The sequence below is a fragment of the Bos taurus genome, chromosome 7 (genome assembly GCF_002263795.3).
Source record: "Bos taurus isolate L1 Dominette 01449 registration number 42190680 breed Hereford chromosome 7, ARS-UCD2.0, whole genome shotgun sequence".
NCBI lineage: Eukaryota > Metazoa > Chordata > Mammalia > Artiodactyla > Bovidae > Bos > Bos taurus.
In genome coordinates this window covers 69,722,522-69,750,013 of record NC_037334.1, presented here as the reverse complement: position 1 = coordinate 69,750,013, position 27,492 = coordinate 69,722,522, and the positions used below count along the sequence as shown (strand labels likewise).

General features: G+C 41.2%; 1 protein-coding gene and 1 pseudogene across 8 annotated transcripts in view; one reads left to right on the top strand and one right to left on the bottom strand.

Annotated features, from left to right (window-relative positions):
- The first annotated feature begins 5,103 nt into the window (after positions 1-5,103).
- Positions 5,104-6,465, top strand: LOC785561 (G2/mitotic-specific cyclin-B2-like; annotated as a pseudogene).
- LSM11 (LSM11, U7 small nuclear RNA associated) overlaps positions 6,465-27,492 on the bottom strand; it is a 414,613-nt gene continuing 393,585 nt past the window's right edge. For 7 of the 8 annotated variants that reach the window (XM_059888901.1, XM_059888903.1, XM_059888904.1 and 4 more), the window contains one exon: positions 6,465-20,649. In XM_059888901.1, coding sequence (XP_059744884.1) covers positions 10,503-11,471 — 969 coding nt within the window. In that variant the 5' untranslated portion in view covers positions 11,472-20,649 and the 3' untranslated portion in view covers positions 6,465-10,502. The remainder of the gene's footprint in view (positions 20,650-27,492) is intronic. The other variant, XM_059888902.1, reaches the window with a different exon arrangement.

The following is a 27,492-nucleotide window of genomic DNA, read 5'->3' as shown; positions in this document are numbered from 1 at the left end:
TGTGGAAAATTGCAAATGCAAGATTCCCAGGCTGGATCCCAGCTTATAGAAAACACAGAACGGCCCCCTCAGTCTTTGACCATGAGCAACAAAGAAATATCATCTTCTGCTACAGCCCAGAGCAGTATTCCACATGGAGTCCATGATCTAGTCTAGCCCAGGGTAACCACCCAGGGCAAACTCAAACCATCAATATCTGACTCCAACTTCCCCTCCTCGTGGGTGCAGGAGTTCCTGGCTCCTCACTGGAAGGAAAGTAATCTGATCAAGAAAGCCACTCTAAGAAATTGATGTCTGAAAATTTCCTCCAACCAAGAGTATCTGCAGTTTCAAAAAGAATGGCCATGGGTAGGCCATTCTTTAGAGAGATGAGAGAAGGAAGGCTTGGGGAGCCAGGGCCCTCACACAAGAGCCCATTTACCATGCTGAATGGACTTTAAAACTCTCTGGACAACCAGGATAAGCTTTTCAATGTGCTGGGTGCTGGGTGCTATAAAGAACCTCAGAGCACAAGGTGTCTCTTGTTAATGAGCTGATATTTTGGAGAGGCAAAGCCCACCCCTGGCTCTCAGGGCTGGTCTGGAGGGTGAGTGGAGTTGAGAACAGTTGCTATAGCAACTTTGTATGGTGTTAGGGTAATTATCTACACCAACGATTTCCCTGGACCTGAAAATTTGGAATTAAAAATGTTTACTTTGGACTAGTCAAAATCCTAAAGGGAAACTTCCCCTGTCCCAGAGCCTGGATTTTAACTAAGCCTAGCCATGCTTGCTGCCACTTAGCATCTGGGAGACGCGGAGCAGAGGCCCAGCTGTGTGAGCAATCTTGGCCCACCATTTAGCAGCTGTGTGGCCTGGGGCACGTTCCTTATCCACTCTCTGCCTCAGTGTCCCCATCTGTAAGCCAAAGACAATTACATAACCTTTCTCATGGGATTCTTAGGAGGCTTCAAGGCAATAATTCAGGTAAAACACTTAGAACACTGCTGGGAACATAACAAGCACTAAAGAAATGTTACCAATTATAATTATTACTATGAATATGATGTGTGTTTTGCAGATGAGGAATTGAAGCTCAGAGAAGTTAAGTAATATGTTCAGGGTCTGTCTCTCTGTCTCTCTCTCTCTCTCTCATACACACACACACACATACACACACACTTAGATGGAAGAACAGAAACTCAAATTCAAACCCAGGAATTCTGACCCCAAAGCCCAAGAGCTTAATCATTACAGAGAACAAGTGTTTCTGAAAGGATGCCTCCTTATAACCCAGGACTTATTTCTTCAATCTGGGTCTTTTCCAGCCCATAAACTGGAAGAAAAGGGGGAAGTGGGGACATTTGAGAACACCGTGGTGCCTGAGAGGCAAATCTGAGGAAAGAATAAACTTGCAGATCTTGAATTCCAACGTCACCATGGGCATACCACCCATTTCACAATTTCCCCCAGATGGGCCCCAACCCTGGGAATCAGACCTAAGGACAGCAGCAAGGACAAGTCCCTGGTGCAAAGCTGCTAGGGTTGCTGCTTAAAATTGACTCTGAAGTTGTATTAAGTAGCCAGAAAGCGTCAGCAAACCCAGCCTCCCTGACTCCGACAAGCCTGCGGCAGGCAGGTTATTATTATTATTTATTATTTGTTGATGGATATTCAAAGCCATCAGTCAGGTCTTCCCTCAGGCCAGGAAGCCGAGGAGCAAAGGCAGAGAAAATCCTGCGCTTGGTTCCCAGAGCTGCTTGGGAACTGAGAGTTATTAAAGTACACTTTGCTATTGCTATCAGCTCTGTGGGGTGCTTGACCCTACATCTGACTTCAGGCTTCTGCTGTCCCTGCAGCACAGGCAACAGAAAGTCTTACAAATTGCAAAGAGGGACGCTAGGGATGAACTGTGAGGAACTGGCGAGAAAGAAGAAGATGCGGGGCTGGTGGAAATGGTGATTTTGTGCCCTTGTTTTGTACCCTCTCTGCCTTTACCTTTCATTACTCCATAACCACTGGACTCAACAAGACCTGAAGATGAAGAAATTGCCCAAGGAAGGATGGATGGAGCCATAAAAGTTCATGGAATAAGGAAAGAGAAAGACTTATTTGCCACATCATGTCACAAGGGTGAATATTGACCATATCCCTCACTGGGGGTGTTCGAACTTTTTTTGACCTTGACTGTGCCTCAGAGTTAGAAATACATTTTGCAATATGCCTCAGACCTCCATGCACACACTCATAAGTGTGTGTGCAAAAAAAATGAAAACTTTTCACTTGAATCAATACTCACTTTTACCACACAGGATGTCCTCTGATATTTTCTATCTTATAATTACCTCTTTTTTAAAAAATCTTGGTGAAGACCCACACAATTAACTTCATACCCACCTTAGACCTTGGAAGTAAGAATCCTCTCAGAATGAAGTCAGGGAACCAACAGTTTTGACAAGCACTCCAATGGTTCTCTTGCACACAAGATCATGCCTTCGACACTCAGCTGCCTCAACTTGCCTTCTCAAGAAACAACTATATATAAAATAGATAACTAATAAGAACCTACTGTATAGCACAGGGAACTCTTTTCAATACTCTGTAGCGATCTATATGGAAGTAGAATCTAAGAAAGAGTGGATATATGTATATGTATAACTGACTCACTTTGCTATACAGCAGAAATTCACACAACATTGTAAATCATCTATACTCTAATAAAAAATTAACTAAGAAAATAAAGACAATTCAATTAAAGAGAAAAAAAAAAAAAACTATTGAAATCATCCAGGAATTCTCAAAGTCTGGAGGTGGCTAGTTTCATAATGCCTAGTCTTGGTCCATGATGATTAATTTTATGTGGCAACTTGGCTAGGTTATGGTATCCAGTTGTTTGGTCAAGCACTAATCTAGATGCTGCTGGGTAGGCATTTTGTAGATGTGATTAACTATTACAATCAGTTGGCTTTAAGTAAAGCCAGAACTCATGAGTGGAACTCATCCAATCAGTTGAGGGCCTTAAGAGCAAAGATTGAGAAGTCTGAGATTTTTGGAAAAAGAAATTCTGACTCAAGACTAACAGAAATCCTGCCTGAGCTGCTAGCCTGCCCTACATATTACAGACTTACCAGCCCTCATAATCTCATGAGCCAGTTCCTTAAAATAAATCTTTTTATATATTGTATGTGTGTGAATGTATATGTATATATATTTATATATTAATATATGTATTTATTTGTTCATATATGCATGTGTGTGTGTATGTATGTGTGTGTGTGTATATATATATATATAAGCATATATACGTAAAACTCTTATTGGTTCCTCCTAGAGGTTTGGTTTCTCTGGAGAATCCTGACTGATATAAAATCTAAAGTCACATTTACTATTAAACTTAATGTGAAAAAGAAAGTATTTATACTCTGGTGACAATTAGAAATTGAAACTAAAGGGAAGGAAGAATGGATTCAGAGACCCAGTAATAGATCTGTAATCTAGCTGAGAAACAAGCCCCTGAGCTTGGGGAGTGGGAATGGAGAGATAAGAGGGTGTGTTCCCAAGGCATTTATGAGCTTTATTCCATGGGAATTAACTGTCTATTTGTTACAGAGGTTGAAGGAGAAGAAGGAGTATAAAACTACACCCATAGTTTTGACTTGTTGAGTAGAAATACTAAACAGAGTGAGCAGTTTGTGGAGGAAAGATGATGAATTGAAATTTATACATATTACATCTGTGATCTTGCAAAACTCTGCATGTAAAGATACCTAGTAGGCATCTATTCAGCTCTATGTATGCACACGTGTCTGGATTTTAGAATCAGGCCCAATCTAGATAGAGATTTTGGAGTCATTCAATATTGTATATGAATAAATAGTATTTATTCATGTTGTATATCTATAAATAGTATTTGAAGAGATGGGAGAGATATGTATATTAGTAAAGACACAAATTGTGTGGAGGGTATTTATTGGCTCATATGCTTTAAAAGTACCAAGATATGCTGGCTTTAGATACAGCTGGGTAAAGATGTCCAAATGTTCACATCCAAATATTACCACCAGGAATCTGTCTCTCTCCATCTCCATCTTTTATCTCTGCTTCTATCCTGTCTAGGTGAGGAAATGGATACCAGCGCCTCCTGGTTGACATCCTACAAGTTTACTAACCACACAAAAAAAGACCATCTCTTTCCAAACAGTTCAAGCAAAAGTTCCATGGCTGAAAGTTTGGGCTGTTCCCCCAGGTCTTTCATGGTTTATGTCTCCTCATTCAGGTCTCAACTCAACCATCAGTTTCCAGAGAAGATTTTCTGACCACACTGTCTAAGATAGCTCCCCACCTGAGTCACTCATCTCACCTTTATTCTACTTTATCACTACATGATATTATCTTGTTATGTAATTTAGGTATTTAATTATTTATTACCTGTCTGTATAACTAGAATATAAACTCCATGAGCTAAGAGATAATTTGGTCCTTTTCACATTGTGGATTGCCAATCTCTAAACAGCACCTTCTGGCACATATTAGGTGTTCATTTACTATGTCCTGAATTAGTAGGCTTTGATGGTGGTGAGAGTATTTACACCAAAGAAATATTACAAATTATGGCCTCCTCCCACCCTGAATTCTGGTTGTTATTTACCGGTACATCAGAATCACATATGCTGAGAGACGTAGAGGTTTTATTCATCCTATCAAAAGAAATCAATTTGCTTTTACTAAAGGAAGGGTGGATGGATACTGGGGGAACAGCTGATGACTGCCATAGTAAAGTTGACTAGGAAGAGTTTATAAAACAAGCAGAGGGATATATCAAGACAAAATCTTGTAATACCCAACATTAAAAGGAGAGGTGGAAGAAGAGGAAGCCACAAAGAACGTAGTGAGAAGAGGCAACCAGAAATAATAAAAGCAAGTCTATGGTGTTACAGAAGTCAAGGAAAAATTGAATTTCAAGGAGGAATAAATGGTCCATTCTACCTTACTCTGCAGAGATCAATGTAGCCTAAGATAGTCATTAAAAACTAGGGTCTTGGCAGTCCTAATAGCACAGTGTTCTCCGTGTCCAGCCTGCGTCTTCCCCTAGGCGGGGCTGCCACTCTTGCCTGTCCGTTTCCTCATGGTGCTGTTCCAACGCCCGACAGCATCCACCGATTTAGAGAATAATGACACAGGAGTTAATTCTAAACCTAAAAGTCATGTGACTATCAGGTGGGAAGTTTTAGAAGAAATTGGAAATTGGGTTACAACCCGAGCCACACAAGCAGCTCAGAAAATCCAGAACACTAAAGCACTTTTTCCACCCACCAAAACAACAAATGTCAACAAGCACCTGAAACCTACTGCTTCTGTGAAACCAGTGCAGATGGAAGTGTTGGCTCCAAAGGGTCCTTCTCCCACACCTCAGGACGTCTCCATGAAGGAAGAGAACCTCTGCCAAGCTTTCTCTGATGCCTTGCTCTACAAAATTGAGGATATTGATATTGAAGACTGGGAGAACTCTCAGCTCTGCAGTGACTACGTGAAGGATATCTACCAGTATCTAAGGCAGCTTGAGGTGCTACAGTCCATAAACCCACATTTCTTAGATGGGAGAGATATAAATGGCTGCATGTGTGCCATCCTGGTGGACTGGCTGGTGCCAGTGCACTCCAAGTTCAGTCTGCTGCAGGAAACGCTGTACATGTGTGTTGCCATCATGGGCCGATATTTACAGGCTCAGCCAGTCTCTCCGAAGAAGCTTCCGCTGGTTGGCATTATGGCACTGCTCTTGGCTTCCAAGTATGAGGAAATGTTTTCTCCAAACATTGAAGGCTTTGTTTACATCACCAACAATGCTTACACCAGTTCTCAAATTTGAGAAATGTACACTCTGATTTTGAAAGAATTGAAATTTGAGCTGAGTCAACCGTTGCCGCTACATTTCTAAGGCAGGCATCGAAAGCCGGGAATATGGATGTTGAATAGCACACTTCAGCCAAATACTTGATGGAGCTGACTCTCGTTGACTATGACATGGTGCACTATCACCATTTTAAGGTGGCGGCAGGCACTTCCTGCCTGTCCCAGAAGGTTCTAACCAAGAAAAATGGAACTTAAAGCAGCAGTATTACACTGGCTATATAGAGAGAGAGGTGCTGAAGGTCATGCGGCACAAGGCCAAAAACATTGGGCGCGTCAACAAGAACATGACCAAGCTCACCACCATCAAGAATAAGTATGCAAGTGGCAAACTCCTGAAGATCAGCACAATTCCTCAGCTGAACTCAAAAGCCATCCAGGAGCTTGCCTCACCTCTGTTGGGACAGTCCTAAGCTCCAGGGCCCTGTGGAAGAGTGTGTCGTCTGTGCACTTTGTCTTGCTGATCTGGAATTCCTGAGTTTGTATATAATCCTCTGGTCTATCTCGTGAAACTTCTTCTCAGACTGGTTTTCTATATGTATATTGAAGAAAAATAAAGCTATTGATTTTCTTAAGGTGAAAAAAAAAAAAAAAAAGCTAGGGTCTTTACTTGATTGATAAGATGGCAAGATTCTGATATCCACTGGTCCACATTTCTCTATTTAGATTTAATGTATCTAAAGTCACTGAATAAGGAGATTTCATCTTGCTTTATAAGACACCTATCTCTTTTTCTCAGCTATTGGGGTTCTCTGTGCCTACAGAGTAAAAGCAGAGCTCTATACTTCATGTGGCTCATTGGGATAACACTGGCACAACAGATACTATTCTCCCTTTGGGTGATCTCACCTTCAAAAGCCCAATTTGGGAATGAAAGATACAGATAACTAATGATCCTATTGAAGGATCACTTCCTTCAAGTATCAAGTATGAATACTTCCATAACAAGTCTCCAAACTAAGTTTTCAGCTTAGACTGGAAACCACTGTTAATTTTGTGTTTTGGGATATTTGTTTACTGCAGAGCTATTCAGTCAAGAAAGAGGAAGGTTACCTGATGCAGGGCTGAGTTTACCAATCGCTTCCTGTCTGCATGTCCCAGCACTCCATCTAAATTCTAGGAGCCTGATCAGGAACCATTAATATCACAGACCTAGGAGACAAGACCTACATCACAAGTCCCAAAATGTACACTTAACACTAAGCTCTGTGATCCTACTTAAGTCACTAAACTGTTCTAAACCTCTATTTTCTATGAGAAGAAGGGTTGGACTATACCATTTCAAATATGTCTTCCGGCTCTAAATTTCTGTTTCTGTAGTTTTAACTACTCCTGTATTCCCAATTATCTACCATCATATGGAGTGTTTCAGTAAATATCCACTGAAGGATTGAAGGGTGAAGAGGCAAAATATTATCTAGCCATCATATCCATACCAGAAAAAAAGTAATGGGGAAAACATAGGCAAGCTACAACCAAGAAAATTAACATCAGGCCATGATGTTATAATTCATGGATTCAGAATAAGGGCTCTCTGTCCTGGCTCCCATTTGTAACTGGTTTATTACTGTAAATTCCAGAAGGCCCTCTTATAACAGTCTCCTTTATATCATGGCCCTACCCCATGGACAGTTTTGTAACACAACGATGAAAAGCCCCTTCCTTACTTTCAGCATTGCACTGACCACCATTGTCATTAGAATGGACCCCCATCACTGGCACTAGCTAAACTGAAGAGATAATTTGTATCAATTAGAGCTCTTTGGTAGAAAGCAATAGAAATTGACTTAAGGGGAGAAAAAAGTAATTGCAAGTCTACTGTGCAGCTTTGCTGAATAAAACGAAGAGTTGGTTAACCAAGCACAAGAAGAACAAGGACCCAGCAGCTCAGGCATATCAGTCACTCAGGATGCATTCTCCAGAGCATTGTTATCAGATGGCTCAGCTTTCTTCTGTCTCTATGTGTCTCTGCCTGAGATTCAAATGCTGGGGGAAAAAAAGCTGATTGGCCTGTTTTGGGTCATTATACTTACCCCTGGGATCAAAGAGCAGTGACTCTTTCCAGAAGAACGGCGTGCATACAGTCTATGCATATGTGTGTATATGTATGTATGTAGTATATAAGTACACACATGAGTGCACGGCACATGCATGTCTGTGCATGTCTGTGCATGTGTGTAGCTACATCTGTATCTGTATTTGTGTATGAGTGTATGTGTGGGATTGTGGACATGGGTGTGCATTGTCTTTTTATATGTACAGGTGCACATGTGCAGCAGAAGAACATGCTGGGAAGATACAGTTCACAGGATCAGGTACTTTTTGGTAAAGTCTTTAAGATGTTCTTGAATTTCAGTAACCTGCCCTACCAGCTAGGTAACTAGCTATATAACCTATTATGTCTATTTTTTAGTTACTCTCGTTTATAAAATGGGAATGCCAATATTTACTTTGTTCTAAGGATGAAAAAAAGAAAGAAAGACAACGCATGTATGCAATAGCAGTAAAACTGGCACAATAACCTCAATAAATAGGAGTTAATATTCTTACTATCTTATTATCTCTGAGATAGGCTAGGATGTTCGTAAATAGGTCAAAATCAAGTCAAAAAAAGTTCTATTCAATCTCATTCTTTCTGCCCCAAGAGCATCCACATTGGGAAAGTCACTCTGTCCCCATCCCCAGGAGGCTACTCCCCCACTCTCAACTCAGAGGCTTTGCTAATGTGCTTCTTTCCACCTGGAATACTCTCTTTTCTTGTAATCCCAGTCCCAAATCCTAACCCCTTCAGGACTGCATTTCCACACACGACCCCCAGTTAAGCCTTTGTCGAGACCCTCCGGATCTCCAATCTCCTGCTCCTCTGAGTGACAACAACACTTACAGGGAGATGGTGGCTAGATCCAATGGTTATATCCACCGGGGGTCCTGCATTGAAAGGGATTCTGAAACCAAGACCAGGTCCAGAATCAGCAGGAAAGAGTGCCACAAGAATTAGAGTTTATGGCATGGGGAGCACGAAGTAAGTGCTGTGACATACTTGGCAGGTGGTTGTGATGCCTGCCATGCTAGTCTTTGGTTGTACAATGTGTTGGACTGCTCACTAAATGCCCCATGTGTGCTCTTCCCTTGAAACCAAGAATCCCACCTCATATTTTTTATTTCTATCCCACTCTAGTGTGGTGCTGAGCATGAGCCAGGGGATCAATCAAGGCTGGTAGGAGGCTGAATTCATTCCTTTACTGGTAGCCAAAAAGCATGAGGTCATGTACTACAAACTGAGAGCATCTGGGGACAATGAACAAATGCAATCCCACAACCTTCTCAGCAGGGAACATGGGGACAGGGGCAGGATCATGACTTTCTGAGTTAGACTAAACTGGGTTAAACTCCCATATACCTATTAATTGGCTCATGTTATGGCCAAGTCATATAACCACACCAAATTTCAGTTTCCCTGTCCAAAAGGAAAGGCACTAACAATATCCACGTTACAAGTCATTGAGAGGATTAGAAAAAATCAAACATATAAAAGATTTGGTCCAAATCTGGAAAGAGATGAAGCATTCAGTATATCTGAGTTTCATTTTAAGATATGAATGAAGGATTTGAAAAGAGTTCAGAAAGTAATAACAACATTATCATTTCCTTGTCATTAGATCAGATCCGATCAGATCAGTCGCTCAGTCATGTCCGACTCTTTGCGACCCCATGAATCGCAGCACGCCAGGCCCCCCTGTCCATCACCAACTCCAGCAGTTCACTGAGACTCACGACCATGGAGTTAGTGATGCCATCCAGCCATCTCATCCTCTGTCGTCCCCTTCTCCTCTTGCCCCCAATCCCTCCCAGCATCAGAGTCTTTTCCAATGAGTCAACTCTTCGCATGAGGGGGCCAAAGTACTGGAGTTTCAGCTTTAGCATAATTCCTTCCAAAGAAATCCTAGGGCTGATCTCCTTCGGAATGTACTGGTTGGATCTCCTTGCAGTCCAAGGGACTCTCAAGAGTCTTCTCCAACACCACAGTTCAAAAGCATCAATTCTTCGGCACTCAGCTTTCTTCACAGTCCAACTCTCACATCCATACATGACCAGAGGAAAAACCATAGCCTTGACTAGACAGACCTTTGTTGGCAAAGTAATGTCTCTGCTTTTCAATATGCTATCTAGGTGGGTCATAACTTTCCTTCCAAGAAGTAAGCGTCTTTTAATTTCATGGCTGCAGTCACCATCTGCAGTGATTTGGAGCCCAGAAAAATGAAGTCTGACACTGTTTCCACTGTTTCCCCATCTATTTCCCATGAAGTGATGGGACCGGATGCCATGATCTTCGTTTTCTGAATGTTGAGCTTTAAGACAACTTTTTCACTCTCCACTTTCACTTTCATCAAGAGGCTTTTGAGTTCCTCTTCACTTTCTGCCATAAGGGTGGTGTCATCTGCATATCTGAGGTGATTGATATTTCTCCTGGCAATCTTGAATCCAGCTTGTGCTTCTTCCAGTCCAGCGTTTCTCATGATGTACTCTGCATATAAGTTAAATAAACAGGGTGACAATATACAGCCTTGATGTACTCCTTTTCCTATTTGGAACCAGTCTGTTGTTCCATGTCCAGTTTTAACTGTTGCTTCCTGACCTGCATACAAATTTCTCAAGAGGCAGGTCAGGTGGTCTGGTATTCCCATCTCTTTCAGAAATTTCCAGTTTATTGTGATCCACACAGTCAAAGGCTTTGGCATAGTCAATAAAGCAGAAATAGATGTTTTTCTGGAACTCTCTTGCTTTTTCCATGATCCAGCGGATATTGGCAATTTGATCTCTGGTTCCTCTGCCTTTTCTAAAACCAGCTTGAACATCAGGAAGTTCACGGTTCACATATTGCTGAAGCCTGGCTTGGAGAATTTTGAGCATGACTTTACTAGCATGTGAGATGAGTGCAATTGTGCGGTAGTTTGAGCATTCTTTGGCATTGCCTTTCTTTGGGATTGGAATGAAAACTGACCTTTTCCAGTCCTGTGGCCACCACTGAGTTTTCCAAATTTGCTGGAATATTGAGTGCAGCACTTTCACAGCATCATCTTTCAGGATTTGAAAGAGCTCAACTGGAATTCCATCACCTCCACTAGCTTTGTTCCTAGTGATGCTTTCTAAGGCCCACTTGACTTCACATTCCAGGATGTCTGGCTCTAGGTCAGTGATCACACCATAGTGATTATCTGGGTCGTGAAGATCTTTTTTGTACAGTTCTTCTGTGTATTCTTGCCATCTCTTCTTAATATCTTCTGCTTCTGTTAGGTCCATACCATTTCTGTCCTTTATCGAGCTCATCTTTGCATGAAATGTTCCTTTGGTACCTCTAATTTTCTTGAAGAGCTCTCTATTCTTTCCCATTCTGTGGTTTTCCTCTATTTCTTTGCATTGATCGCTGAAGAAGGCTTCCTTATCTCTTCTTGCTATTCTTTGGAACTCTGCATTCAGATGTTTATATCTTTCCTTTTCTCCTTTGCTTTTTGCTTCGCTTCTTTTCACAGCTATTTGTAAGGCCTCTCCAGACAGCCATTTTAATTTTTTGCATTTCTTTTCCATGGGGATGGTCTTGATCCTGTCTCCTGTACAATGTCATGAACCTCATTCCATAGTTCATCAGGCACTCTATCTATCAGATCTAGGCCCTTAAATCTATTTCTCACTTCCACTGTATAATCATAAGGGATTTGATTTAGGTCATACCTGAATGGTCTAGTGGTTTTCCCTACTTTCTTCAATTTAAGTCTGAATTCGGCAATAAGGAGTTCATGGTCTAAGCCACAGGCAGCTCCTGGTCTTGTTTTTGCTGACTGTATAGAGCTTCTCCATCTTTGGCTGAAAAGAATATAATCAATCTGATTTCAGTGCTGACCATCTGGTGATGTTCATGTATAGAGTCTTCTTTTGTGTTGTTGGAAGAGGGTGTTTGTTATGACCAGTGCATTTTCTTGGCAAAACTCGATTAGTCTTTGCCCTGCTACATTCCATATTCCAAGGCCAAATTTGCCTGTTATTCCAGGTGTTTCTTGACTTCCTACTTTTGCATTCCAGTCCCCTATAATGAAAAGGACATCTTTTTTGGGTGTTAGTTCTAAAAGGTCTTGTAGGTCTTCATAGAACCATTCAACTTCAGCTTCTTCAGCATTACTGGTTGGGACATAGACTTGGATTACTGTGATATTGAATGTTTTACCTTGGAAACGAACAGAAATCATTCTGTCATTTTTGAGATTGCATCCAAGTACTGCATTTTGGACTCTTTTGTTGACCATGATGGCTACTCCATTTCTTCTGAGGGATTCCTGCCCGCAGTAGTAGATATAACGGTCATCTGGGTTAAATTCACCCATTCCAGTCCATTTTGGTTCGCTGATTCCTAGAATGTCGACATTCACTCTTCCCATCTCCTGTTTGACACTTCCAATTTGCCTTGATTCATGGACCTGACATTCCAGGTTCCTATGCAATATTGCTGTTTACAGCATCGGACCTTGCTTCTATCACCAGTCATATCCACAGCTGGGTATTCTTTTTGCTTTGGCTCCATCCCTTCATTCTTTCTGGAGTTATTTCTCCACTGATCTCCAGTAGCATATTGGGCACCTACTGACCTGGGGAGTTTCTCTTTCAGTATCCTATCATTTTGCCTTTAAGGGAATGGCAAACCACTTCAGTATTCTTGCCTTGAGAACTTGTCATCACCGTGTGGCAATCTGGTTTCCCCGGAAGACAGTCCATACCAATCCTCCTTGGATCATGCCTGTGTAGCTTTTGCAAGGAGTCCCCTCTTCCCTTCCCACTTGGCCCCTAGCATGACCTCCCAGAAAATGCTCTGCCCTTTCACCACCCTCTTGGCTGGTAATTTGGAAATCTCCCTACCATCACAATAGGCTCTCTTCACAAAATAGGTGCGGGGGCTAGAGAGTTCAGACATGCTTTCCACTGAATCAAGCCTGTATTTCTAAGCTTGGAGTTTAGCACACTTATATGTGTGAAACATGAGTCAGGATCAACAGAGACCCTGGATTACCCTTGCTTATGTAATTTTCTGGGGAAATCCAGGGCGTTAAAATCACTAACCACGCAGCATCAGTTGACACAGTACCTGATTTTAGCACTAAAAGTTAATCTGCGATAAACCATATATTCCAAGCCATAGATGGAACATTTACTTTTTAAAAGAACATCTATTTATTGAGTGCTTACTGTGTGCTAGGCAGTATGCTAAGAACTTAATAGACACAGTAATACTTTATCCTCCCAACAACCCTCAGTAGTAGTACAAACTATCGCTTCTCTTCAAATCTATATAAAACCCTGTCATTATCTGAAATAGTGTGTTTCACTGGTAACTAAAATGTACATGGACATTACTGCCCCCTGGGCTATACCTCTGCCCTGCCAAACACTCAGCACAATCATCAGGAATCCAATAGGGAGAGATGCCCCGGGGCAAAGCTCCCATTTCTGCTCCAGAGCACCCAGAGACTTCCTCCTAGAAAGTCCATTAGCCCTGACAGGCATCACTGGTGTAAATCACCACACAGCACTCAAGGAGAATATAGTTATTATAACAATTGCTGCATTGCATGATGCTCATGCCATCCAGAAATGTAGGTCTAATTAGCTCTAAGCTGCAGAAGATTTGAGTATGGTAGTTTCATTTTGGCTTAATGCTCAGTGCCTGGTATAAAATCTGAATTTATTACTCTTTTTTTTAATCATTTCTGCATGGCTCAACCAGTCGTATCAAAACTACTGCATGTTACAGACTTTAAAAAGTGATTCCCTGTAGGCATTTTAAGGTATAGGATCTATTATGGGAAGATATATATTTGACAGCGTTCTGTTTATTACTCATTTCCGCTACATTGTTCATGAACATAGTGAAAAATGTTCACAGTGGTAAGTAACATTTTATTCCAGGAAAAAGAAACAGGGGCAACTTCCTTCAGTATGTACTAGAAACAGCATGTCAGCAACTACAGGACTAATGGGTGAATGCTTTGCATACTCCATCAAGACCCTCATAAACAAAAGAGACTGTTTTAATACTACATATCACCCTAGATTTCAACCAAAAATATTTTCTTATTTAAAGTAGTGTGTCGGAATTCCCTGGCGGTCCAGTGGTTAAGACTCTGTGATTTCACTGCCTGTGTGTGCAGGTTCGATCTCTGGTTGGGAACTAGGATCCCACAGTCTGTGTGGTGGGCAAATAAATAAGTAAATAAAAATAGTATGTCTCACCAGTGCACAGTTTGTTACCTTTCTGAACATTTTAAAAAGCCAAACCCAGGTAGCCTCATCTCTCCTGCTTTGGTCCTCAAGACCAGCTGTTTAGAAATAGGAAGTGAAGACATCTTTGTCATTTGTTCTATTTACTTATTACTTATTTGTGTCTGAACTAGTGCAGCTCTTTTCCCGAGATGTTGAAGGGAGCTGCCTCAAAGAGATCCCACTTTCAGGAATGACCTCAGGCACTACTTTCTGACTCCACTCCACACTTGCTTGCTCAGCTTCAGTCTCTCTAATTTCTCTCCTTATCATTATTCCTTGGCTCCCTAGGTTGTGGCTCTGGTCAGATTCTCTGCTTGACTCTCAGTCTGGCTTTACCTCAGATATTCAACTTAGGATTGCTCTGCAGCCCTTGGGTCACTCCCAACCCATCCCAGGGAATCTGAGTCTAGGTCCAGTGGCCTTAAGACTCCAACTGTCTAAAGTTCAGGTAATATTTTTGAAGAGAGGAGGTTTCAGGTAAAATGTAGAATTTACTGAGGCAACTGACCCCACTCAGTTCCTGTGTGCATATAAGATCTTTGGTGTGGGGTCCTTTCTGCTGCCCTTCGTGCACCTCACCAAAGTCTATGGGGCCCAGAGCTCTATTCTTCATAATGGCTTAGTATAGAGCTGGGCCAAGTGTCATCATGGCAAAGTTGACCCAGAGCCTGACCTCACTGAGCTACCCAATCAATCAACCTGGGCATTACCTACTTCCAGAATTCTTCCTGTGTGCAATTACTCTATCATTTAAACCCATTTTCATTAGATATTCTGTTACATGCAGCCGAAGCATCGTGATTAAATTGCTAGGAATACTACAATCTTCCATTCTCGAAGTATATAAACAAGTAGAGAAGAATGGACATGGACCTGATACTTGGATCTTGGAGGCACATCTTAACTCCCTCAGTGGCGCAACTTCATTTATTGTTTTATCTCTCTACTGAACTGTAAGCTTCTTAAGAGTCTAATTCCCTGTTTGGAGAGAGAGTATACTACTTATTGAGACTTTTACAAACTCAAACATCTTGATTGGATGCCACTGCCACTTACTAGTTGTATGATCTTGAGCAAGTGATTAATCACTCTAATTCAAAAAGGTGAGAAAAATAATATGTGCCATAATATCTACTTTATGAATTATTGTACAATAAACTGAGATAATCCATGTGATAAACAAACTTATCTTAGCACAAAATGTAAGCATTTTTAAAGAAGTTAATATTTTAGTTTTGTATATTCACCATCCACCTAGAATTCATTTTGACATTTAAAAAAAGATTGTTGAGTCAATGAGTGACTGAACAGATAGATGACTTAGTGAATGAATGGATGAATAACAACTTTGTTGCTTTGAGTATTCCAGGAGGCATAAATTTTTGAGATTTGAGACACTGAAAATCAGTTTATGGTGTGATATGACTTAAAATCATAGACTTTTCAGTTGTTTTATATCAAATGTAATGATTTCTTATTCATTCTTACAAATTTGGGAAAGATTTGCCCCAAAGACATGGATTGTCTTTCTTAGTAAATATTCTTTTCTTGCTTTTGTCCCCAAGGACACAGAGTAGAAATACCTCTCACTTTCAGGCCTGATATCAGCTTCCCAAAGCTGAAGGCCAGCTCTGACTTCTGAGACAAGGCCTCAGCGGACCCTCTCCATCTCCTGACCTTGGGAAGCTGCTGCAAGTGGCTGCTTGGTAGTAAGCAGGGAGTCACAGCATGCACCGAGTTCTCAGGGTTGACAGCACTGGAACAGAACAGAAGACACTTCAGATGGAGAGTAGTGTCACAGCCAAGCTTTCAATACCCAGGTATTCAGCACGTGGAGAGGGTGCTGTGGGATACCAGCTCTCCTCATTCTTCAGGACCACGAGCTGCTTGAGAATACTGGCTACTTAGAGCTTTAAGCGGAGTCCCTTTATGAGAATTGCTCAGAGAATTTCACAGAAGGAAGAGGCCTTGCCCAGAATTCTGTTCCTTCTCCAGTAGCAACCCACCTCCAATGACTGCTCATTTCTGAAGTTTAACCTCCTTGCCTTAATTCAGGGCAACCCAAGGGCCATCCCAGATCTGAGGCCATGACGTTGCTGCAATTACCAATCAGTTCTACATCTACCTCTATCCCATCACACTTCATTTCACTTGCTACTCCTATGAACAAGCCCTAGGAAATCTCCTGTGCACTAGTCACAGAGTTCAGTTCCAGGAAGTCTGACTTAAAATAGAATTGTTTTAAGTGTCAGAGATACAGCAAAGAATAGCCCAGAATTCTCATAGACTTAATACTGGAGGGAAGGAAGGGGGAAAGAATGAGAAAAGGAAATAAATAAAAATATAATATATCAAACAGGGATAAATATTATGAAAACAAATGAAACAAAGTAAGGAGAATGAAAAATGAAGTGGATGCTGTTTTCAATAGTCTCATTAGAGTACTCCTTCCTGATAAGGGGCATTTGAGCAGAGGCCTGAATGAAATGAGTGAAGCGTGTCAGAATCTGAAAGAATATTTCAGGCAAGGCAAGGGCAAGTGCAAAGGGCCTGGGGAGATGTGTTTAGTGTGTTTGCAGAATAGTGAGAAAACCTGAGTGGCTGGACAGAGTAGAAGAAGGGGAGAACAAGTGGTATTTTACATTTTTAAGTAATTCTTCTGGCTGCTATGTGAAAATGAGATTGGGACAGGTGGCAAAGGTGACATCAGAAAGACCAGTTTGGAGGATAATATAATACTCAAACAAGAGATAGCCAGCCCCAATAATCAAAGAATATGAGCATCTTCTTACATGCAAATCTGTGACTTACGTTAGAAAATACACCCACCTGTGTATATGCCCTGCCAAATTAGTTAAAAGTTCAAGGTCCCTTTTAAAGGCTCTAGTCACCAATTCTAACCTGTGTGTTTAGTGTGTGTATTAGATTGGAACAGGGAGGGAGAGTCCTCCATCAGTTCAGTTCAGTCGCTCAGTCGTGTCCGACTCTTTGCGACCCCATGAATGGCAGCACAACAGGCCTCCCTGTCCATCACCAACTCCGGGAGTTCACCCAAACTCAAGTCCATCGAGTTGGTGATGAAATCCAGCCATCTCATCCTCTGTCGTCCCCTTCTCCTCCTGCCCCCAATTCCTTCCAGCATCAGAGTCTTTTCCAATGAGTCAACTCTTCGCGTGAGGTGGCCAAAGTACTGGAGTTTCAGCCTTAGCATAATTCCTTCCAAAGAAATCCCAGGGCTGATCTCCTTCAGAATGGACTTCCAAGGGACTCTCAAGAGTCTTCTCCAACACCACAGTTCAAAAGCATCAATTCTTCAGTGCTCAGCCTTCTTCACAGTCCAACTCTCACATCCATACATGACCAGTGGAAAAACCATAGCCTTGACTGGATGGACCTTTGTAGGCAAAGTAATGTCTCTGCTTTTGAATATGCTATCTAGGTGGGTCATAACTTTCCTTCCAAGGAGTACACGTCTTTTAATTTCATGGCTGCACTCACCATCTGCAGTAATTTTGGAGCCCCAAAAAATAGTCTGACACTGTTTCCACTGTTTCCCATCTATTTCCCATGAAGTGATGGGACCAGATGCCATGATCTTCGTTTTCTGAATGTTGAGCTTTAAGCCAACTTTTTCACTCTCCTCTTTCACTTTCATCAAGAGGCTTTTTAGTTCCTCTTCACTTTCCCCATAAGGGTGGTGTCATCTGCATATATGAGATTATTGATATTTCTCCTCGCAATCTTGATTCTAGCTTGTGCTTCCTCCAGCCCGCGTTTCTCATGATGTACTCTGCATATAAGTTAAATAAGCAGGAGCCTTGACAAACTCCTTTTCCTATTTGGAACCAGTCTGTTGTTCCATGTCCAGTTCTAACTGTTGCTTCCTGACCTGCATATAGGTTTCTCAAGAGGCAGGTCAGGTGATCTGGTATTCCCATCTCTTCCAGAACTTTCCACAGTTTATTGTGATTCACATAGTCAAAGGCTTTGGCATAGTCAATAAAGCAGGGATAGATGTTTTCTGGAACTCTCTTGCTTTTTCCATGATCCAGCAGATGTTGGCAATTTGATCTATGGTTCCTCTGCCTTTTCTAAAACCAGCTTGAACATCAGGAAGTTCATGGTTCACTTATTGCTGAAGCCTGGCTTGGAGAATTTTGAGCATTACTTTACTAGCGTGTGAGATGAGTGCAATTGTGTGGTAGTTTGAGCATTCTTTGGCATTGCCTTTCTTTGGGACTGGAATGCAAACTGACCTTTTCCAGTCCTGCGGCCACTGCTGAGTCTTCCAAATTTGCCAGCATATTGAGTGTAGCACTTTCACAGCATCATCTTTCAGGATTTGGAATAGCTCAACTGGAATTCCATCACCTCCACTAGCTTTGTTCCTAGTGATGCTTTCTAAGGCCCACTTGACTTCACATTCCAGGATATCTGGCCATAGGTGAGTGATCACACCATCGTGATTATCTGGGTCGTGAAGTTCTTTTTTGTACAGTTCTTCTGTGTATTCTTGTCATCTCTTCTTAATATCTTCTGCTTCTGTTAGGTCCATACCATTTTTGTCCTTTATTGAGCCCATCTTTGCATGAAACATTCCTTTGGTATCTCCGGTTTTCTTGAAGAGATCTCTAGTCTTTCCCATTCTGTTGTTGTCCTCTATTTCTTTTCATTGATCGCTGAGGAAGGCTTTCTTATCTCTCCTTGCTATTCTTTGGAACTCTGCATTCAGATGTTTATATCTTTCCTTTTCTCCTTTGCTTTTTGCTTCTCTTCTTTTCACAGCTATTTGTAAGGCCTCCCCAGACAGCCATTTTGCTTTTTTGCATTTCTTTTCCACAGGGATGGTCTTGATTCCTGTCTCCTGTACAATGTCACGAACCTCATTCCATAGTTCATCAGGCACTCTATCTATCAGATCTAGGCCCTTAAATCTATTTCTCACTTCCACTGTATAATCATAAGGGATTTGATTTAGGTCATACCTGAATGGTCTAGTGGTTTTCCCTACTTTCTTCAATTTAAGTCTAAATTTGACAATAAGGAGTTCATGATCTGAGCCACAGTCAGCTCCTGGTCTTGTTTTTGCTGACTGTAGAGAGCTTCTCCATCTTTGGCTGCAAAGAATATAATCAATCTGGTTTCGGTGTTGACCATCTGGTGATGTCCATGTGTAGAGTCTTCTTTTGTGTTGTTGGAAGAGGATGTTTGCTATGACCAGTGCGTTCTCTTGACAAAGCTCTATTAGCCTTTGCCCTGCTTCATTCCGTATTCCAAGGCCACATTTGCCTGTTACTCCAGGTGTTTCTTGACTTCCTGCTTTTGCATTCCAGTCCCACATAATGAGAAGGACATCTTTTTGGGGTGTTAGTTCTAAAAGGTCTTGTAGATCTTCAGAGAACCATTCAACTTCAACTTCTTCAGCATTACTGGTTGGGGCATAGACTTGGATTACTGTGATATTGAATAGTTTGCCTTGGAAATGAACAGAGATCATTTTGTCATTTTTGAGATTGCATCCAAGTACTGCATTTCAGACTTTTGTTGACCATGATGGCCACTGCATTTCTTCTGAGGGATTCCTGCCCACAGTAGTAGATATAATGGTCATCTGAGTTAAATTCACCCATTCCAGTCCATTTCAGTTCGCTGATTCCTAGATTGTCGACGTTCACTCTTTGACACTTCACTGTTTGACCACTTCCTATTTGCCTTGATTCATGGACCTGACATTCCAGGTTCCTATGCAATATTGCTCTTTACAGCATTGGACCTTGCTTCTATCACCAGTCACATCCACAGCTGGGTATTGTTTTTGCTTTGGGCCCATCCCTTCATTCTTTCTGGAGTTATTTCTCCACTGATCTCCAGTAGCATATGGGCACCTACCAACCTGGGGAGTTCCTCCTTCAGTATCCTATCATTTTGCCTTTTCATACTGTTCATGGGGTTCTCAAGCCAAGAATACTGAAGTGGTTTGCCATTCCCTTCTCCAATGGACCACATTCTGTCAGACCTCTCCACCATGATCTGCCCATCTTGGGTGGCCCCACACGGCATGGCTTAGTTTCATTGAGTTAGACAAGGCTGTGGTCCATGTGATTAGATTGACTAGTTTTCTGTGATTATGGTTTGTGTGTCTGCCCTCTGACGCCTCTCACAACACCTACTGTCTTACTTGGGTTTCTCTTACCTTGGACGTGGGCTATCTCTTCACGGCTGCTCCAGTAAAGTGCAGCCACTGCTCCTTACCTTGGATGAGGGGTATCTCCTCACAGCCGCCCCTCCTGACCTTGAATGTGGAGTAGCTCCTCTCAGCCCTCCTGCGCCCGTGCAGCCACCACTCCTTGGACGTGGGGTCAAGGAAGTGATCCTGTGCCTGGTGGGGGACAAGGCCGCTGGGTCAGGGCTTGGGGAGACGGGGTGGAGGGGTGGGCCAGACCCCGCTGGCTTTACTCTGCAAAAATATGAAAATATGGTGGAAAATGGCAATGCTGCAGTTCCAGGTGGCCTGGGGGCGTGGCCAGTGCTCCCCGAAAAGGAGTCGCTGGCCAATTTGAGACCCCGACTCCCCTGTCAGCCTCACACAGGGATGCACGTAGAGCCGCCGTAAAGCCGTCAGGTAGTCCTCCATACATCCAAGCAATTCTCTAGCACCATTTACGTATTCTACAATTCAATTCAATCCTGATACTATCTATCTGAATTTAGCATCAGATTCTTTAGGTTACCAGCTCAGGCCCACAGGGCTGCCCACCTCTTTAGAGACTATTCACAAGCCCAGATGTTTCTGACTGACCTGTGCTTTTGACAAACTGGTTATAAATCTGAGGTTCCAGTGATGCCCTTCTTTGGGTTCGATTAATTCACTAGAATGGCTCAGAGAACTCAGAGAAACATTTTGCTTACTAGATTACCAGTTTACTTTAAAAAGAATATAATTCAGAATACAAATGAATGCCCAGATGGAAGAGATGCGTAAGACAAGGTATGTGGAAAGGTCATGGAACATCCATGCCACTCTCCCCAAATATCCGTGTGTTCACCAACCCATAAGCTCTCTGAACCCTGTCCTTTGGGGTTTTATAGGGCTTGATCATTAGGCATGATTAATTAAGTCAATGGTGATTGGTGTTGAACTCCATTTCAAGCCCCTCTTCTATCCCCAGAGGTCAGGGGACAGGGATGGGGAAGGAAGGAGGGGGAATGAAAGTTTCAATTCTCTAATCATATGTTTGACTTCATTAGCAACCAGCCCCCATTCTTAACTGGATTCCAAAAGTCACCTCATTAGCCTAACAAAAGACAACTTTATGTTCTTTTCACACAGGAAATTCCAAGGGTTTAGAAGCTCTGTGACAGAAATGGGGACAAAGAGCAAATATATATTTTTTATTATAAATAACAATATTACACCCTACAACCCTCATTTCAAAAGACGGTCAGGGGAAACTACTTTCTCCAGAAATGAGTTATCCATCACAGCAGGTATTTAACAGGAGACCCGAGGACATAATAGTTACAAAGGTGCTAAGAAGTAACCTGACTCCAGATATACAAAGTGTTTAAGGTAGATTTGCTGATGAATTAGATATGGTTTTGGAAAGGAAAAAATGATGGACAGAAAAAAGGAAAGAAAGAAGGAGGAAGGGGGGCAGGAAAGGGGGAGAGAAAGAGGGAGGGAGGGAGAGAGTAAACAATAACTTTTGAGATTTAGGCTGAGCAACTAAGATAAAAGATAAAACGAAATTGTTAAATTTTAAGCCTGTTAAGTTTGAGTCACCTTTAGATACTTAAATGAAGCTTTGAATAAGGAATTGGGACTCTGAAGTTAAAAAGAAAGATCCAAGCTATAGATATGAATTTGGTTGTTATCGGCATACATGGTATTTAAAGCTGTGAGCCTGATGAGGTCATCAAGAGAATTCAGGGCCCAAGAATACTCCAGTATTTACAAATCTAGGTGGTAAGAAGGAACCAGGAAAGGATACTGAGAAGGAACAATAAAGAGGTAGGAAAAAATCAAGTATGGTGTCCTGGAAGCCAGGTAAAGGAAGTATATTATGAAAAAGGGAGCAATCAACTGCTAATAGATTGAGCAAGATGCATCCTAAGAATTGACATTTGGACTTGGCAACATGGACTTTAATTACTGGAAACTTTGATAAGAACTGTTTGTCAGTGCTGAGGACAAAAGCCTTTGGAAGAGTTCACAAAAGAATGGCAGAAGGGAACTCCAGTTGAATAACAGAATTATCTGGAGTTCTGGGTAATTCTGAATAATAGAATTATCTGGAGTTCTGGTCTAAGACTCTGAAGTTAAGCCCAACTTCAAGGACTGCTGCATTCAATTAGCAGTGTCTGCCATGACTACAGGATAGGAAAACTGTGGTATTTATGCCACATATTTACTATTCTGTTCCAGGATATATAGTGACTCATTCCATATTTTCTATATACCTTTTTGTGCTATCATCCATTTGAGGCACTCACTAACAGTTAATTTTATATTATTCCAATAAACTTTCGGTTTCTCAACATCCAGATGTTCTTGGGTATAAAAGGGTGTTTAACTAAATTATATACCTTAGTTGGATAGTTTTAAACCAGTTTCCAGGGTACCATATAAAGCAGTTTATGACATACTGCAGTGTCCTGAAAGAATTTGAGATGTCTCAAAAAGATATCACATCTCTCTGAATAACTAATTGACTAAGTAAAGGGGCTTAGAAAGGGTAGAAAAACATTTGTCTATGTAGTGCACACTTGCATTTCCTGTCTCCCTCTTCCCTAGGAGTCAAGATTAGATAATATAGGTTTGTGTATATCTCTATATGTATGTATATATGTGTGTGTGTGTGTATATACATATTTTATACACATATTTCATTTGCACTGAAGGTCATATGAGGTTGCTCCATCAAATGGCCACAATGTACAGGAAGAGAAACTTGTAGGAACAAGAGGTACGCAGAAACATTAAAATTTAATTCAATGGGCAACTGATTCCCATTAAGACCATACTTGCTGTTTTGTCCTAATCTCCAAAAGCACTCACCCCTTTGGGAAAATATTTCTTTGCTATGGTTTTCAAAAGTTAATTTCCCTTTAAATTTGCATTCTAACACATACCTTCTCAGAATTGGAAAATGTCTTCAACTATCTTGTTCAAACATCTACCCTCTTTTATGAGTGAATCCTCAGTGTACTGGGCCTGAGAGATGGACCTTGGATCTCTGGTTAAACACCTCCTGTGAAGGACAACTCACTTGATCTGGAGAAAGCAGTTCCCTCCAACTGTCATTCTTTTGAAATGAGAGTTGAAGGGGGACCTAAACATTCAAATAACTGGGGAAATATGCACATAGGTGGTTATGTTTTCTCACATAACCTACAAGTTTGCACAACAAGAGGCTCAGATTCTTTGGTTATCTGGCGTTGATTTATTTTGATGATTCTCTAATTTCTGAGGCACCAAGACAGAGCAAGCATTCTTTATTTGTCAACTAAATGGCCTCCAACTATGCCCCAACTTAAGAGGGCTCCCATTAAAATAAACTCAAGGCTGTCTGATTTTTAAATCTCTTTTGTTCCTGGTCTAGCAAACATGTGTATGGTTGGGAGGGTGGAGGGACAACTAGAATAACAACCTCCTAGTTCTCTAATTATGGCACCAATAATCCCCTTTATATTCTGGTGTTTTGTAGCATGTTTATGGTTTTCATCTTACAGGCTGAACAAAAAAGCTCATTCCAGTTGCAACAAATTCATGCAGCCCCAGCCACAGGCCTCAAGCAAGGAAACAAACAAACAGAATGCATGGGAACCCAGTTTCTCAGATTAAATATGACAATGGTGTAGAATCCATATGTCACAGGAAAAGGGGGGTATTTAAAAGTCTCCAGGGTGCCCTGTCAAATCAGGATTATCCAGGACTCATGCAATTGTTCATTTTTTATCCACAGTGAAGTGTCATATGGATTCTGTCCTTCGCTTATGCTTAAAGATGGATAGCCAATTGTTTAAGCCTGGTGTTTTTCATTAATTAGGTCTCTGCCACCAAAGCTTTAAGTGAAGTCATCTGATTTAGACTTTGCCTAGTAGGCTATAGAAAATCGGTATTAATTACTATTTTTTGTTAATTTTTTATTTTCCATATGACTCAGATAATCAAGAATAGGGCTTTGAAATTTTACAAACCAATTCTCCATTGATAACAGAAACATTCGATTCATTTTCAGGAGTGAGCAATGTCATCAACTGGGCCTAGGTATGCCACAAGCAAACAAAGAAGAGCAAGAAGGTGAAAGACAGATTTTGTCTTTTTCCATGCATGGAGAGATAGAATAAGAATGTGTTTTAGTTCATCTGTTGATTCTAAATGCTGATTTACAGACTCAAGTATCAAAACGACATTCTTTCATTCTGAAGGGAAAACGGTTTTAAAGACCAGCAAGGCAATCTGGTTGTATCCATCATTACCCTTAGTTAATGACCTACTTGTTAGTTAGCAGCTGCTATTGCCAAGGAAAGGTACCTGGTTTCTAACAGTGGTACCTCATTGCTGGTAAGAAAGAGAGAAAGAGAGAAATCAATGGCCTGCCTCAGGGCCATGTGGGTGAGTGGACTCAGCTTGAAAAGGATGTGCTTTTCTTCAAGTTACCTAGAATAAATATGTCTTCGCCTTGAACAAAACCTGAAAATAAAGAACAATCTAGTACAGGATTACCCTCGAAAACTAGACAAAGTCAATTGGAAAGAAGCAAGATTATAAGGAAAGTATTTTCAGGGCTCACATTTCCTTGGAGAAAAATATAAACATAACTTTGACAACAAAATGCCAATTTATCCATTTCTTATGAAAAACTTGACTAGTGAGCAAAAAGAAAATCTTTGTGCCAGTATGATTGGGTACTCTCTTTCTGCTGTCAAGCCACATGCAAAGTCAAACTTGAGGATCAGAAGGGGACTTGAAGCTCATGAAATCATAAGGCTGCATAAATGGGATCTTTAATGACCTCCATCTGACAGTGACAAAGATCTTGCCAAATGGATCATACCTTGTCAAAGTCCTTCAGCTCAAACTCCTTACATTCATCTTCACATGAGCTCGAGCCACTAGAACCAAGAAAATAACCAAGTCTCACAAGCATAAGCACAAATCCATGTATTCAGAATATTAAAGACACAAGAGAGTAGTGAGAGTGAAAGTCATTCAGTCGTGTCCAACTATTTGTGACCCCATGGACTATACAGTCCATGGAATTCTCCAGGCCGGAATACTGGATTGGGTAGCCTTTCTCTTCTCCATGAGATGGTTCCAACCCAGGGATCAAACCCAGATGTCCTGCATTGCACGTGGATTCTTTACCAGTTGAGCCACAAAGGAAGCCCAAGAATACTGGAGTGGGTTGCCTATCCTTTCTCCAGCAGATACAAGAGATACAGATTAAAGGTGCAATCTAGTGCTCAAGTTCTTGAATTAATAATGATACTTTTTAAAAAGCAAGTTAGTTACATTCAGAGGATGTTATGAACCAATTCATTATCTTTATGGTAAATAAAGAGAAAGAATCAAGCATCTCCTATACGAACCCTGCCATTTGGTAGTCAAAGAATAGATGAGGGGAAGCATCTGTTTATAAATTTTCTAGCTAATAAATGAAAAGGAAATGATAGAATTAGACATCCCCATTTAGCAATTCCCAGGCATTGAGCATTGGCTAATGTTAACATCTAAAAACATGCATGTATCAGACTTCATGTGCCTCCTGGTGAAAGAACTCAGTGACACCTACCAAATGGATTGAACCTGAATCTAGTGGGGGGTCTCTGAATATAGTTCCCAACTTTAGAAAATACAGAAAACCTAGGAATTGTACAATGAATATATAATCAGCAACATTAGTATTTTAGGAAAACTCTACAGATGAAAAGGTAAATTGGAATAAAAAGAAAGGGATGTATGAGAAATCTGTAGATTAGAAGAGGCTTGAAAGACATCGATTCTTTTTTAATCAGAAAAACTAGAGTGTCTAAGGATGCTCACTTTCATGGTAAAACTATAACGGACACAAGGAAGAGATTACTATAAAAGTTCAGGATAGTAGTTATCTTGGGGAAAGGGGTAAGATCAGATGGGGCACACAGAGCGCTTTCTGCGATAAATAACACACTTTTATCTCTTGATCTCAGTGGTGGTTAGAAGGGTGCTCCTTCTAACTCATTAAACTATATACCTATTTTGTGTTTCTTTTTATCTGTTTGCTTTAACAATAAAAGACTTGCAGAATGAGTAATTTACTCTTCCTCTTTCTCTTTGGTTTTGTTTTATGGGTACTTGAGCCTCAGGAAAGCATCTAACCCTCCATAAGAAACTCAGCCATCAATCACTGCCCAGTGTCAAATAGTTTGGAACTACTACATGATGGGCTATGTCCATTCTAATTTGCTGACTTGGGTATGTCCTTGACTGACAGCTCTTATGGTTACTCTCTTATGGCCCAAAAGCAACATTTCTTAGAGGTCCTCCAGGAATACAAAGCCACCCCAGGAGACATACTAGGCTTTGTATCTTAGTGGTGACAAATAAGAGTTTGAGATGGCTGAAGTTACTGTCTTTAACAGTCTTCCTTCCTGTGGACCAGAGTGTGGTGGCAGTGTGTCTGTTGGGAAAAGGACAGTGACATCAGCATCCTAGTACATTACCAAGATGAAAAAAAATGATATCCTCAAAGCTAGTCAAGAAATTATACACCATTTAGGATTCCTACTTTCAGTAAAAAGTAGCAAAGCTACAAACAGTTCATAAAAGCTTTCCAGGGCATGCAGTAGGGTTGGGGAGGTAGTTGCTAAAAGTATCCTAAAGAACAGAGAAGATAGGATGACTTCAACTGTATCAGTTTTTACAGATCCTAACCCCCTTCCACTGCCCAAGCAGGCCTTGGCTGCATATGTGTCTACTTGACCAAAAAGAGCTCTGGCATTTTCTTTAGACGAGCCCATTCTTAGGCAGTTTGCAGCCAGTGCCTAGATACAAGAAAACCAGTGCCTTGAAAGCAGAAGTGAAGACCTCAGCTTCAATATCATGAGGTCTACCCACTTGGTTTTGTAGCTCCCTGCTCCCAAATCATTTCTGACTGTTATTTTTAATAATGATGATGATAAATTATTTTTGAAGTTCATGGCTCAAGAACAGTTGAGACTGGCTTATATTAAATTGACCAATAAAGTGTCTTGAGTCAAGGCAAATTGTAAGGGAATGCAGAGATTTGAGAGTATGGGACATGGGAGAAGAGGG